General features: G+C 40.5%; 1 protein-coding gene across 1 annotated transcript in view; it reads left to right on the top strand.

Moving 5' to 3' along the window:
- Window positions 1-16,615, top strand: part of cdh24b (cadherin 24, type 2b) — a 155,063-nt gene that overhangs the window by 125,701 nt on the left and 12,747 nt on the right. Inside the window, exons 7-10 of the mRNA XM_003457428.5 lie at window positions 5,731-5,987; window positions 6,979-7,115; window positions 11,272-11,393; window positions 13,949-14,066. Coding sequence (XP_003457476.1) covers window positions 5,731-5,987; window positions 6,979-7,115; window positions 11,272-11,393; window positions 13,949-14,066 — 634 coding nt within the window. The remainder of the gene's footprint in view (window positions 1-5,730; window positions 5,988-6,978; window positions 7,116-11,271; window positions 11,394-13,948; window positions 14,067-16,615) is intronic.

The following is a 16,615-nucleotide window of genomic DNA, read 5'->3' as shown; positions in this document are numbered from 1 at the left end:
AGGAACTCAATCTGCCAAGGACAGCGGGGCGCTGAGCGCGCACTACAGACCATATATGCACACACTGTGCTGCGTACACCCACTCGCATGTGTGTTCCCCCTAAATCACACAGGCTTCCATAATCTTTTTTTATTTTACATCTACTACGGTGAAGGCAGGGAGAATCACCTCCTCAGGGATTAGAAGCCTCAGCCGCCCATTAATGTACAGTTATTGTACAGTTATTGTACAGTACGCTCAATGTGCGCGCGCACTACCGCGCACTTTCTCAGCCAAGCGTGCATGCCTATGGCTCGGCCTCTCTGAGGAGAGATGTATTATGTATTGCAAGTCTTGCATGCAGGTTAGCTAATTAATTTCTGCTAACTGTGAAGCAAATTTTAAAAGGTATAGAATTTGAATTTCAAAACAGACCGTTGGAGCGCCGCATCACAGGACACGAGGTTGCACTTGTAGAGCGTGTGGGCGGGGAAGCGGAGGGGAGTGCTAACTAGGAGTGAGAAAGTATGTATGTGTGTGTGACGCTGATTTAATGATTATTTTCAGTTTGTTGACTCTTCTGGGTGAATATCTGTAAAAGGTCAGGAAATCAAGCCTAGTATTAAGTTTTGAAACTGCTTGTTTTATTTAAACAGTGTAGAACAGAGAGATTCGTCAATTTTCAGCGATATAAAATGAAGGACATCTACTGGGAAAAAATCTAATAAAATCAAGTTGAAACATCACAAGCAGATTAACTTAACACTAAATTCATTTACTGATATTTTTTTTTAGTACAATCCCTTTATGGCATTACCTTGTTAGACATTTCCCTTTGACAGTGTTCCTTACAAGACAGAATCACCCAGTTCTGTATTGGAAACTACTCTGGAAAAAACAAGTCTGATTCATTATCACGTTCATCCACCACGGTGTGCGAAAACCTCAGGCAACTTATACTGTATGTTTAGATTCTTATCCATCACATACAATACCATCGGAGAGGCATTTGATTGGTCCTAAATTCATTCTGCAGCAGCGCAACAACCCCAAACATGCAGCCAGAGTCATAAAGAACTATCTACAGTGACAAGAACAGATGGTAGAGCCCGCAGCCCTGGTGTCAACATTATGGAGTCTGTCTAGGATTACATGAAGAGACAGAAGACACCAAGAAAGCCTAAGGTCACAGGAGAACTGTAGCAACTTCTCTGACATGCTTCCAACAGCCTACCTGCCAAGCAAAACCTGTGCATGGGCATCCAGAGGACCGGTGCTTTTCTCAGGGCAAAGGGTGGTCACATTAAATATTCATTTGGTTTGCATTCTGTAAGAAAAGGCAACTTTATGGCATTATTTCAAAGGTATCCAAACCTTTTCTTTTTTTAAATTCTGTATTTCATGCAGTAAGCAGCTCTCAAAGGTGCAGACAGGAAGTAGAATTAAACAACATAAGGCTCGGGGGCCACAATTGACCCTGAAAAGACTCCAATATGGCCCACGGGATGGCTTTGGAAAATGTTAAGGGCACAAATTTTGGACTTTTAACTGTATTTTCATTTGTTTTTTAAGCTTTTTTTTAACTGTTAAAGACCTCCTTAAAATATTCATACTACATCTAAGTAAGTAATAGACAATTAAATGAAAGAAAGAGTATTACTTTATTATCTGCTATAGAAATTTTTATTTTTTACATTGCACTTTTTTCTCTAATATTAGGATATATCAGGGATTTAACCTCCACTTAAGACCACAAATATGAGTTTGACGTCCCTGCTTTAAATGTTGACACCTTTAAGGAAAACAGTATTAATAACAGTGATTTAGCACCTCATCATAACAAGACGATTCCTGGTCCGAACCACCTGAAGGCTGGTGCCTTCTGTGTGGGGATGTTCTTCCAGTACTTGCATGGACTTGCTCCCACAGTCTAAAGACATAGATATTAGATTAACAGCCAGTAGGTGTGAATGTGAGTGTGAATGGTTGTCTGTCTCTCTGTGCTGGCCTTCCAAAAGACTGATGACCGATGGATGAATGGATGGATTACAATGTGCAAGTGGTATTTTTTCTCTCTTCATCAAGTCAAATTTGATTTTCCCTCTGTTGCTGCAGTCTGCCCATAACTTATTGAGAAAATTCACATTGTGTGAAGTCCCACTACCTCATTTAGCATACAGTGAAATTGTTGAATGCAGCAAGATTGCCATAACCGTGAAGTACAAGCTGCAGGGGAATCGTGACAAAATGTGATATCTTGTCAGCGGTTCAAGAAAGGTAAGAAACTGAATTCAAGCAACACGGACCAGAATATGAAGATTAAGACCTGGTTCAGCTTTAGATGTACAGTATTTTACTTTTACATTAGGATCACTAAAACAACAGTATAATGGCAACCAAACGGCTGACAGTATTATGCTGTAACGCTCATATTCTATCCAGCACTGCACTATAAGATTTTGCAGTAAGAAACTGCTCTAGATTGCAGTAGGTCCACTATATAATCACAGTTTCATGCTAGCTAATCTGGCTGACAGTACTTTACTGTAATTTTACAGGGAAATTTGTTACAGTGTACCAGTCAGCCCCATCTCCCATTCTTTCGGTCTCCACTACCTCTGCAACAGCCTTCTTAAATTAATGTTAAGCTAAGAGTTCAAGCTGCTCTAAATCACAGTCTCAGCCTTCAGTGAAGGTGGCGAGCCAAGGGTAAATGAAGTCAGCGTTACTGCTTTCTTATTCGGCGCGTAAGGAAGACGCCTGGGGTTTGCGCAAGTGACATGCAATCAGTTGGTGGCTACGCTGCTTATGTAACTAATGTACTGTCAGCAATCCACAGCAAAAATGCTCTGTCAAAATTCAGGAAAACCATTTTAAATATGAGCTTTCTTTGGCTTAAAATGAGCCAGAATTTGAACCTTTGTTCCTTGTGAGAGGACATTTGTAACAACTGCATGTGGAACCTCACAGGTCCTCCAACATGACATGTGTATGTATGTGTACAAGTGTCTTAAAAGTAGATGTGAATACATGAGTGAGGATTTTTTTTTTTTATATCAAAAAGTAAAAAGGTAGACGAACAGTGGGGTCGCTGTGTCCTTACTGTAAGGGTGTAGGAAGGAGAAGGATGAGTGTGTGTTGTGGTTTGTCAGAGCCGGTGCCCTGTCGCGCGCACACCAGGGAGGGAAAAAGGATAGGTGTGGGCGGGTAAGTCGGGGACTAGGTGATGGAGTGTGTGAGGCAGCACAGGAGGGGGAGCGGAGTGATGGAGTGCTGGGTGGAGGGAGGGCGGAGGGTGATGAGTGTGTGCTCACAGTGTAAGTGACACCTCTCCTCCTCAGACAGATTGTCTCTCTCCCCCTGTAATGGGGACCCCGTTAGAGAACCTTTTCCCTCCATCTACCCCCCTTCTGCACACACACTTTGTCACCATTCCCATGTCTCTCTCTCTCCACACTCTGCAACAATTTTTCTTCTGTATTTATTTTGTTCTATCTGCCCAGATATTTCCACAAATTGGCTACATTTCTGTGCATTTCAATTCGCCCCTTTCTCTGCATAATTTTTAATCAATCTGCACCTCGTTCTGAGACCGCTGATTTTCTGTAAAGCAGTTTACGCTGGTTTACAGCTCAGAGAGCGAGAAGAAAAGCGAAGGAAAAATAGCAAAAGAGAGATCAGAAAGGAAGGAGAGGGAGGATATCAATATTCCCACTGCCGGTGGGATCCTCACAATGATTTTCTTCTCTCCTCCTGTTTGAATCTGACAGCGAAAATTCTGCATAGCTAGAGAGCCCATTTATCCCCTGTCCAACATAGTTCCCTGTGCCAATCACACTGAGATGAATTATATGCGTACTTACTTTTAAGGACACTCAGATACTCACAGAGGATCTGAGGATACACAGGCTCAAAGAACCACTTGTACTTCCACGCACAAGTCCACACACACACCTGCCATTACCTCAAACAGGTATTTGGAACCAGACCCAAACGTGTTCGTTTTCTGAAATTTAATCAACAGCAGGTGTATGTCAGGGTGCGTGTGTGAGACAGTGGATGTATGTGATTGCTTGTGTGTGCCCGTGCCCTCACTAACAATCATCTCAGCAAACCAGATCAGAGGCTATCTCTTCGCTTCAGAGGCGCCGCGCTGGCGGGAGAGCGGCGCGCAATCACAAAGACACCTCAGACAAATAGGCTTCATAACTTGTCTGTAACAAACAATCACTGGGGCCTGAGCCCCTATCCCAAATGAAATCTCCCGCACCTGTGTAGATGCAAGGATACAAAGGAATTTTTAATGCTCCTCCGAGTCAGGTACGAGTCTCCATGGTGATAGCAGAGTCGCTATGGTGATAAAGAGATGGCGTTCAAAACAATGGAAGCATTTTTATGAAAAATGTGAGGGAGGGGGGTCTTATCATGAAAATATATTCTTTATAGAGCCATACAGCCCAAACCATTTGTACTCTTAATGAACATATACACACAAAAGCAAGTTTCCCACACTTTACAGGGTCTGAAACTATGCCTACCAGCATGTTTGCAACATTGTAACACAATATACAACCTGCCAGGTACCCACCAACACACTTCCCACTGTTTTTGCTAACACTGCAGTGCTATATGAGCTAGATAAAATGGTCATAGCAACTACTCAGTGTAGCACGAGTCTGCATGCACATAGCAACGCTACACTGTAACAAATGTACTTGTTAAAATAGAGTAAAGGAAGACGATTTTTACAGTGTGCCCACTGTAATTATTCGTGTACTGTAAAAAACCTTTCTGTGCTGTATAGAATTGAAGATTTATTGTATAATAGTTGTTCCATTGCTATCACACTTGTTGACATAGTTTGGCTTATACAACTATTTAAAGCTACCTAAAACCTTGGAAGCAGACCATTTACATTCCTGTAAAATTGCTGGATTAAACCAAAAGGGCTTCAGTTTGCTGTTAATACAATTTTTTCCTTAAAGTAGGGTATTTAGCTTTATTCACCAAAAAACACTACATTGGAAAACAAAATATTCTGTATTTTTACTTTTAAACTCTCACCAACACAGTATTCAACTTCCTCGAGCTAAACTCCACAGATATACATCATCCATTCTTAGCATGTCAACATTATCCAAACATCAACTCCAGAAATGTCAAACCAACATCCAAACAAGTAGTTACCTCGGTGTTGAAGCTCTGAAGAAGCCTTTCAACTTTTTTTGAGCATCCAGAGTCTCATTGGCAATGCTGTAACATCAACGCCTCATGAATGTCTTTTCCGACTTCACACAAAACCCACCATCTAAGCATCCACCCACAACATCCTTCAAAGTATCGCTTCAAAAAATCCAAACGTCACAACATGTAAGGTAACCAGAATATTATTCACTCTAAATTATTCTTAGATGCTTTAGGATGTGACCGTTCTCTAGCCTGCGCGAGCTCTTATCTGTTGGAAGAATTCATTATTTTCCATCTCTCGGCTTTAGATATGTAATTTAGCAGTCATTTGTGGAAAATTTAGTGTGAGAAATAGACCAAATGAAGGCACGTTACAAAAAAAAGGCTTTTGGATCTGATGTTTGTAACAGTGACATTTGCATAATTTCTCGCTTTTAAAAAATGTCTCTATTGCTCATTTCAAAATATGTAAATGCATAAACCTTAGATGATTATACTACGCAAAAAAATCCCTTTCATTTTACACAACTGTAAAGCTTACCTCGTTCTTCTCTCCTCCACAGGCCGTAGACTACGAGAGTCGGAGCTCCTATTCGTTCTCTGTTGAGGTCCTTAACCCCATAGTGGACCCCCGCTTCTTACGTCGAGGCCCATTTAAAGATCGGGCTTCAATCCGAGTTGCAGTCCTGGATGCGGACGAGCCACCGAGGTTCTCTCGGGCCAGATATCACATGGATGTTTCAGAGAACTGCCCGCCGGCCTGCACCGTGGGCCGAGTCAGTGCAGTAGACCCCGATACTGGTCTGACCAATAATATCAGGTACAGTACAAAGCTTCTGCATTTCAGCAGAACATGTCGTCTTCCTATACATTTAGGTTGGAACTTTTCACGGTTGAGATAGCGAACAGCCTGCCTGGGCTCCTTTTGAACAGGTTATTTAAAAAAAAAATCTAGTCTTTCGAGTTTTCATGCTGAGATAGTAGCTGTAACTTAATCTTTGCTGTAAAACGTGACACTGGTATCAGTTTTATCATCTGCCACCCAGGAAGAAAGCAAATAAGCCCATTTCTCAAAATGTTCCTCTCAGTATTTCCTGTTTATGAACTCATAACAAAACTGCTTTGCAGGAGTTTTATTGCTGAAAGACAAATCAAGCATTTAATAGTGCTGGGACTTATATATCTTCATTTGTTTTACTGTTTTAGAGGATATCATTTGTTTTTTGTCCAGCCACAAGCAAGGGATAGCCAGGCTTTTTGAGTTAAATTCAAACCAGGCTCTTCAGCTAAAAGAAACAAGACACAACAATAAGAGCTAACCAAATAAATATAAGCCAACCAAATGCCCACACAGTGTTCCCACGAGCCAGACAGAAACCACAGACGCTTGCAGCTTCCAGTGCATCGCTTGTGTTTGCGGTGGGTTTTGTCTCAAATAGTATGAGGAGGGAAGCAAGCAATTTGTCTGTAAAAACCACAGAAAACCGTATCCCAATTAAAAGCAGAAGTGCTAAAAGCGAGTATGTGGGGAGGAATGATAGCTGGTATATTCATGGAGATATTTAGATAATCGGTAGCACTTCAAAAGAACTCTTATCAGCTGTGATAATCTCACTATATTAATTCTTTGGCCATTTGAATGCCGACTTCCTTATCGCTCTCTCACACACTTGCCCTGTCTGCTTCTTTCGCTCCGCACCCCACTGCCTTCCCCGCTTGCATCTTCCTTTCACTCATTCTTTCGATATTTCTCCCTGCCCTCTCCTCATTTCACCCGTCTATATCCTCAAACCCAACTTTCTCTTCTTCAGGTTCTCCATTGATCCTCAGTCAGACCCAGAGGCTCTGTTTCGTATCACACCGGAGACCGGTCTCATCACCACAGCGATGGAGCTGGACCGGGAGCGTGAGCACTGGCACAACATTACAGTCATCGCCACCCAGAGAGGTCAGAGGTCGCTCTGCTTACAACACTTAATCCGGAGACATCGTTAGAACTCGTTCATTGGATTATTTATTTTATTAGAGCTAACCCCTGACAACGAAGCTAGCATTTTCCCCACCTCTGACACCTTAACCACTGATGAGTAAGAGGTTTAAGAGACTATAAACTGAGTTTTTTACGCTATCTGAAAGGCACAGCATCCACTGTATGATGCAGTTTACTAAGCGGCTTAGCTCTCAAGTCATCAAACCATGAGAGGAATGCTGTTTGGCGCCATGAACAGTTTGTTACAGCGCGTCAGCGAATCAATTGATCCGTATTGTGTGAGTTATCTGATGCCGCAATAGATCTGTTCTCGTAAGGATTCAACTGGAAACACTGAATTAAAGCAACAAATCGAACTCAGGCCTTGATTTGCAGACAGAACATGATAGCACAGGGGATCGGTAAACATCTTTCAGTTTCCAAGTATGTAGGATGTCAAGCAACAAGACAGTTCACAGTTAAGTTCAAGTTATACAGGTTTGCTCAGGAAAAAATGATAAATAGAAAATGCAAGGGGCAAGAGCATCAGTAAGTTCCACTAGTAGCTGCTGTGACGCTTTCAGCTATGATTAAGGTTATCTAATTTTGTCTCTTGTCATTTGTGCAATTTAATTAATAATGAATTTTGATTTAATGAGTATATATTTAATGTGGTGTTGATTCTTTCATAAATCTATTCACATTGGCAGAAGTAAAGCCAATTATAGTCCAGTAGGCCCAATTACCGCTCAGCCCCTACATCCTGTAATAACACACTTTAACTCTCTTTGCTTGTTCATGTAGAGGCTTGGCAACAATAACAGATGTTCCAGAACAACTAGCTTAAAATTGCTGTCGGATGTAAATGTGTTAAAGATACGTGTTCATCCATCAGGTAGCAGGATAGCAGCCACTTCAGTAGGTACACCAGCTCCAACACTCATTAATCACCCAATCATATGACAGCAGTTCAGTGCATTCAGACATAGAAACCCTGCTGAAATTCAAACTGAGACACTGGCTAGAAAAAGGTGGTTTAAGTAAATTTGAATGTGACATGGTTGTTGGTCTAGACTGAGCATTTCAGAAACTCGGATTTTGCTATACAACCTTCTCTAGTGAGAAGAGCTTTATTAGAAAAAGAGAAAATATCCAGTGAGCAGCAGTTTTCGGGGAGAATATGCCTTGTTGACATCAGAGGTCAGAGGAGAATGGCAAACTTTGGTTGTAACCCCTCGCTAGGACCAAAGTACACAGAAGAACATCTCTGAATGCATAACAGGTCAAACCTTGAGGCAGATGGGCTTCAGCAGCAGACGATCTTTGCCACTCCTGTCAGCAAAGAACAGGAAACTGTGGCTGGAATTCACACAGGCTCAACAAATCCATCCTACCTTTTATCAACTGTAAACAGGTGTGGCAGTTATTTTCTTTACATTCTACACTTTAGATCACTTACTATCAACTGAGCATCGTTTAAATGCCACAGCTGAGTATTGTTACTGACCTCTCCGTCCCTTTATGGAGGGAGGCTCAAACATACTCAAACAGGAGTAAATAGGAATGCATTAGTTGGTTTCTGTTGTGTATGTATTAATATACATGCAGTGTAGTATTTATCACTGTGTGTATGTGACAACCTTCACTGCCATGACGGAACATATCATCCAATTCCAAACTTGTGGTTAATTTATTATTTTTTATTCTTATTTTAGTACAAGGATACATTGTTAAAGAATATGTTATTTTTCATTCAATTTCTTGACAAGAAAAATAGTAAATATCAGCTTTTCTTAAAATGCCCTTCAGCCAGGTTAGTTAATGGATGGCACAGCCTTCGCAGCTTATTTAAATGTAAATCATTTATTTTTAAGCTTACTTAAGCTTTCGGCTTCACAAACTATGACCCTGAGAAATATGTCTATTAGAAGCACCAAATGAAGTAGTGTTGTGACATTTTCTGATTTTAATGTATATGACAAACTCTACAATAAAGTTATTTTATTGTAACCCTAATATTCATCAGTTTTAAATAAATCCAGACATTAACCTTAAACATAATATTGATGAGAAGAATTAATTTCCATTTGAGGGTATAATTCATTAAACTTTGTAACACATTATTGTAACTGGAACATATCCATTTTACAGTAACTTGTTAAATCATATAATCACATTGATACTGTAATCATCACAATATATTTAATAATCTAGAATAAATTAAATCATATTGTTGTGAAATGAAAACAATATGATGCTTTTATAAAGTGGTATAGATGCATAAATGTTAAAAAAAAAGGGTCATTTTGGTTAGTGTTCAGCTGTTAGGCAACATGATAACATAATAAATGATATAGAGAAGAACCTTTATGGGTTTAAGTTGTATCTGTATGCCAAGTTTGGTTGCTCAACTTCTGATGGCATTTACAGACAAACCAAGACATTGAGATTTTGTATATTATAGTAAAATTATACTTTTAATACTTTTAAGTATTTTAATATAGCTATCTAATTTAAACAAATTCACTCATCATTTTTTTCATCTATTAATCTATAAATGCTGGGTGACTTCATAGTTCTTTATTTTAACTCTGAACACATATCTTTATTTACGCAGCCCATTGCACTCTTGGTGTCACAGCTCCCAAAAAGAGCAAGCTGAACGCAATATTGCATGTTGTGCAGATGCACTTGCGAAGATATTTTGTTAGTGAAAAAATACACAATGTCTTGTTTTTGGACAAACCGAATGAATTAAGGACTGGATAATTTAATGTAATTATTCAAGCATTTCTTTCTTTTCTTTAACGTCACTGATTTGACTTTTTTTCTCTCTGCATTTATGTATTTTTAGAAGTCAGTGACAACCTGTTTTCTTGTTCAGTTTGCTGTACGGACGTATTAAAATTAACACCAGCATCCTGTTAAATCCTGGCTTTGCTCCAGTAGCTGTGTCTGGCAGATGACAAGTCATAAAAGCACTCAAAAATAATCCAACTGGTTTGTTTATGAGTAGAAGTATTGTTGGAGAATTCCATCCAGTGTCTGCTGTGCTCAAGGAAAAAGAAGTTGTTTTCCTGCCAAGTTTTGTTCTGGACAAACTTAATCTTTACTTAAAATCTACTCAGGGTTCCTTGTGGCAGCAATGTGTTGGTAGGACTGTGGCGGCAGCACACTGAGTGCCTGTCTTGAATAATGAGCTCTATCTAATAAACAGACTGTTGGAGACTGTGTTGACATAAAGCACAGTAGGAGCCCTGCCATGGCCACAGGCAGGCCAGCTCACCCTGTGGCATTACAGCAAGAGCTCATTTTCAGCTTTTCAGCGATGGGAACCAGTTGCTGTCATCCATGACACAGTGTTACTGCTGTTGGTTTGAAAACATGGTGTGGGAATGTTATGAATGTGTGTATGTGTGTGGCTCGGTTTACAGAAAGTGTAGTCCAATGTGTTTCAGGGTTGCCTGCCTAGATAAAGGATGTGTGCTGGTGAGCCTGGGTTGTGTCATAGCTGCCTAAAATGTAATGATGAGTGTTCAAAATGCTAACTTCATGTGTTTCGAGCGCGGCTTGTGAGAACTTCATGTTCAAGTGTGCGTATAGCCGAGTGAATGGGGTGTAGGGGACCTTATGCCAATCCATTTAAACTGCGCTCTTGTGTAACTGCATGCAGATTCGCTGCCTTCTGCATCCCTCTTCTGCCTTTTCTCTCTTTCTTGAGAAAACACACACACACACTTTATGCTGCGAGAAGTGCTGGCTATGAAAAGAACAGTTTGATGAGGAAAATTTTAACTGATATGGAAGCATCAGTCATACTCCAGCTGGGAGCCTGCGAGCTGTAACACAAGCCAAATGAAACCAAATGCACTGCTGTTTATTTAGCCAATTGTACTCTCACTAATGTGATGTAATGTGAAGTTTTTGGACAAAGTCTTGAAATACTTGATTATGCCTATGAGGACGACTGCATGGGATTAATGGACCGATAACTTGCACCACTGTATTTGTATTGTACTCAGTAGTGTCTTTTGCCGTTTTGACATTGTGTTCATATTATTTAGTTTATACAGCTGTGTGTGTGTGTGTGTGTTTGGAGGCTACGTTCTAATATGCTTTTCTCTGGCTCTTTCAGACAATCCCAGCCAAGTCTCCAGAGTTCTAGTTGCAATAGAGACCTTAGATCTGAATGACAATGCACCTGAGCTGGACAGGCAGTACAACACAGCCATGTGTGACTCCTCCTCCATCGGACAGGTCAGTATGTCTTTAAATTACCTGAGGTCTTTATTTCCATTCCAGTGTATATAAAATGTTCATTTTAAAGAAAACACTTGACTAAAACACGATAGTCCCAATGTTAAGTAAACAAGCCCGGGTTATTCCTGGAACTACATTCTGGCACTACATATTTCTCAGTTTAGGTACTTGGACTGCCAGCAGTGCTAAAGACTGTAATTTTTCAAGAAGATGTGAAAAGACTTTAAGTGATGACTACACAGCAGCAGCAGCTGTGTTGTCTTTGTGTCTACATGTGTGGCATTCGTGGTTTTTCGAGGTGTCAGAGCCCAACACACAATCACTGCAGTTGCATGGGTAAAAGCTTACAAATAGAGTGGCAGGGGTATAATGCAATCAGAATGTAAAAGCCAGAGTAGACATCTGGACTGACTGAAATAGAAGCTGTTCTGTCAGACATGCAAAATGCATGACTGAAAACGCTTTTTAGACACACTGCTAATACTATAGCCTCACATGTTTCAGTCAAATCCTACATATCGTTGGTTTGAATACAGTTTTTGTTACAAAAGTCACATAACTGATCACATGGTTATAGTCACCAACCAGTGGCCATTGGTTCGTGGCCAAACTGCTAGCCTTATTAGCCTCAGTAAATTTTAAATGAACAGAAAGAAGCCAACATTTTCAGCATATTCATTGTTTTCACCTCTTTATTTTATATTAAAATAAGATAAGATAAGATGAGATAAGATGAGATAAGATAAGATAAGATGTATAAGATGTATACGTATGAGCAGAAGCTTCAAAACCAGTTATATCTGAAGCCTGAGAAGCTGTGGCTGGATGAACTTTAATCATTCAATAATCAAACAATTTTGATAATCAATGTAGTAATTAATAATAATTGTAAAATAATAAATAATGATTATTTTACATACATATTTTAGAAGTTACAGTTTTTAGATTTGCATTAAAAGCCCCAAATTTCATACCATAAACACAAAACCTGGTAAACATCCAGACAAGTTAGCTTCCCGTTAAATAACTATCTTGACGTTGTGTCACTTAGCTCGATGGCCACACTATTTCAGCAAATGTTAACGTTACCTTGCGCTCTTCTTTATATTGGCCAAAGCCTTCCTTGAGCCATACAGCCCACCACACGCCACATATTCTAATTATACACATATTCATAATAAATTTGTGTTACTATGTCATATGCAAAACATATGCAAACGTTGTATTTAATGTTCATGTACAGTCGTATAATTACAACACAAACAGTCGATGAGTATTCAGCTTGGAGCATATAGAGTGTGGCAGAACAAAGCTGTATCCCTTCAGATATGGCCACATGCAGCTACAGCATACTCATTCACCATGGAGCCAGGTGAATCCTCCATGGCCTGTTATCAGAACGCAGCAGCTATTTGCATTGTAATTAAACTCGAGCCTCCTCTCAGGCTGCCTCCCTCCTTCCTGCTTTATTTGTGTTCTTGTCTGTTTCTCTGCATCGTGTTTTTCTCACTCGATCCTATCTCAATTATAGAAATCATCCCTTTGCTCTTCAGCCTCCCCTTGGAAACCCTGCTTTGCTCTCCTTTCTGTGCCTCCATATTCTGTTTTCCATGCTGGCTCCGTCACTATCATTTTGGTGTCGTGGCCCATCTGTTGTGTATTTTTTTTGTTTCCACTGGTGTTTTCATTGCTCTGCTCATGCCTTTGTGTCACCACGAAATCTGTGATTCTATGGCAACGACGTTGATTTGTTTTTGCCTGTGATGTTCATGTTTGTGCATGCTGCAATTTGAGTGAGCGGCACGCAGTTCATAAAAGAAAGGCTATGATGTCTTCCCAGTGTGTTTGGGGTAGTATATGCACATCTCTGTATGACACGCCATTAGGCAAAGCCTGTTTGAATATTCACCCACAGCATCGGATAACATAATGCAACTGTTCTTAGCAAATCTTCTCAAGGCCTACAGACACCGACTAACTCAAAGAGCACGCGGCACCCTTCATCCCCGCATTGAGTCTCGTATCGAGCACTCGAAAGCGTTGCTGAAAGAGCGCTCTGCATAATGACGAACAGAGAGTTTCATTAAAAAGAAATTACCCATCAGCTCAGTCTGCGGGAGATTTCTTTAAGATTAATTTAGTTAAGATTGCCAATGAGGACTTGTGTAGATGCCTTTACAACACCGAAAGCTGCACGGCACTGTATTTACAAAAAAGGGGATTCTCTCACACACACACACACACACACACACACACACACACACACACACACACACACACGGTTATTTATTTGGTGTGAGTATCAAACACAGTTCACTTATGTCACTATGCTAATTGTTTGACTTGTTTTCATTCTGCCAGTGTCGGCTAATGTTTTTTTTGTATTTGTAGCTAAAAGCTCTCTCTGTGTAAGTGTTTTTTCTTCCTCCTTTTCCGTTCTCTCTCTATGCTTTTCCTCGAAACACACACACACACACGCGGACTCTATTCTACACATTCATTCACACCCTCCCCTCACCCGGTCTCCCTTGCTCTCTATCTCTGTGTTTCAGGTGGTGCAGGTGTTGCGGGCGATTGATAGAGATGAGGGTGGGAATGACAGCACCGTGTATTTCAGCATCCCTCCAGAGTCCAGCGCTGCCCTCAACTTCAGCGTCAGGGACAGCGGTGGTAGGCACTCAATCTTTCCTTCTCTGTGTAGTTCTCTTAATTCTTGTTTGTCTGCTCCTCCCTTGGCAGATACACTGTTTTTCCCCCCACTTTTCGAAGGCCCTTAATCCCACATATATATTTTTTTCTGCCCTTCTCTTCCCATCTTCATCTTTCCTTCTATTCTCTTTCTTTCACGTTCCTCTCAAAACCACTCCCTTCCCTTTTTCTGTCCCTACCTCTGTCTCCTACCATCCATCTCCCATGTCTGGTGGCCCCATTGTTTTGCTTTGTTATCCTCCCCTCTTTTGTTCGTCCCTCTTGTTTTCCTTCCCATATCCTCTAAATCCATCTTCTTCCCCACGACCATGTAAACTTAGTATTTCCACTGAGAAGCTTTTGAAGAAATCAAAGCTGCTTCGTTTAATTAGCGTCAACTGAATTTAATTTAGCTACTTGTTTGTTTTCAGTGCGTTTTTCCCCCTGAATACTTGTCGTGTCCTCGCTCTTTGTTTTGCACAATTACACACGTATAGTCCTTTAATATCATACAAACATACATTTGATATGACTGTTTTAATTCAGCGATGCAATGTGCTGCCGTTTCTGTGTAACTGTTCGCATCAAGCCGTGCATGTGTGGGGATATTTTTGCATCCTTGAGTAAATATGTAGTCTCCTAAAATTGGATGCACAAGAATTTTGTTGTCTTAGCTCACATTTACATTTCTCTACACAAAAACAAGTTAATTGGCTCACAAATACATTTTTTTGCAATTATGCATCACCTGTGGAGTTATCGTGTAAACACATACTTTGAGTCAGTGCAAAAACACAGTGTTTGCTTCCTTGAGGCCTCAACGGCGTGCTAAATAAAAGATAAAACATTTGCAAAAGTGACATTTTTCAATATTTTGAAGAATGCAGACCTGATTACATCAGCTGGCATTCTTTTTTCTTTTCACGTCTTTGCTTCTGCATTGCTACATTTTTGTTCCTTTGACACAATAACTGTTGTGGAACAGCATGAAATCGGTGAAGCTCTCCAGTTGGTATATGCTGCACAGTTGCGGTTGAGGACAGTAATGCAAATCAAAACATTGCACCACTAGCAGATAAAAACTCCACAGAATACTTTTATGTGTGCTTATGCATTCTGCACACTGCTCATCCCTCTGCACTTGAAAGTTTGATTTGTGCGTCATATTAGCTAAAGATGTCTGCAGCATATTGAAGTGTATAATATAGTATTCCATGTGCACACCTTGGACACTTGAACAGGTGTATTAGTTGTAGGTATACCTGTTCAAGTGCTCATTAACACACATGTATTCTGATCAGCCACTCACATGACATTCAGTGTTGACATGGTCAAGATGACCTATTGAAATGCAAACCGAGTGTCAAAATGGGGGGAAAAGGTGATTTAATTAACTTTGAATGCGGCAGAAAATTCTGATGTACTGAATAATACCACAAAATCTGAATCTCCTCACCTGAAAAAGAGAAAATGGTGAGAGCTGCTTTGTTGAGGCCTTAGAAGAAAGGCCAGACTCCTTCAAGATGATTGGAAAGCAACAGTAACTTCTAAGCACTTGGTAAAACCAAGGTATGCAGAAGAGCATCTCTGAATGCACAACACGGTCAGCCTTGAAGCAGATGGGCTACCAGACCAACCCAGGTGCCTCTCCTGTCAGCTAAGAACAAGAAACTGAGACTACAGTTTTCACAGACTCAACAAAGTTGGGCAATAAAGGGTTTAAAAAAAACCTTTGTGATGAGTCTCAAGTTCTGCTGCAAAATCCAGATAGTCGGGTAAAATTTTGGCGTAAACAACATGAAAGTCACCAGATCTAAATCAGAGAGAGCACTTCTGGGATGTGATGGAACAGGAGATTTACATCATGGGTGCAGCTGACAAATGTGCAGCAGCTGTGTGCTGCTGTCATTTCAATATGGAACAAAATCTCGGAGGAAATGTTTCCAGCACCTTGTTGAATCTATGCCATGAAGAATAAAGGCAGTTCTGGAGGGAAAAGTAGCATGATGTAACTAATCGAGTGGTCTGTGAGTGTAGCTTGGCAACAAATTTCTCAGCCTTGACTCATCAGTAAACACAATATGGCGAATACGGGGAATTTGAAAACGTCCAATTGAAAATCCAGCAAACACAGGATGACATTCATTCTCATTTTAAGTCATAGTTCTGGCTACATGCTGATTCTGAGTCTAACATTAACACTCCTTTTAGTTTTGTTTTGTTCTCCATTAATTCTGACCAAAAAACTGCCTTTTAGCTGAAAAATGCTTTGATTGTCTACTAAGTTAGCTGTATTAGCTAAAACATGCTAAATATAGAACTTAAGACAGGGATGGGGGAACTTCAGGACTCAAGGGTCCTGCAGGTCTTAGATGTGTCCTTGATCCAACACAGCTGATTTAAATGGCTAAATTACCTCCTCAACATGTCTTGAAGTTCTCCAGAGACCTGGTATGGGTGATAGCTAAAACCTGCAGGACACTGGCCCTTGAGGCCTGGAGTTCCCCACTCCTGCCAGGTGAAGATCCGAC

Source organism: Oreochromis niloticus, linkage group LG18 (assembly GCF_001858045.2).
Source record: "Oreochromis niloticus isolate F11D_XX linkage group LG18, O_niloticus_UMD_NMBU, whole genome shotgun sequence".
In the NCBI taxonomy this organism is placed as follows: domain Eukaryota; kingdom Metazoa; phylum Chordata; class Actinopteri; order Cichliformes; family Cichlidae; genus Oreochromis; species Oreochromis niloticus.
The sequence above is the reverse complement of the archived record's forward strand: the minus strand, read 5'-3'. Positions and strand labels throughout refer to the sequence as shown.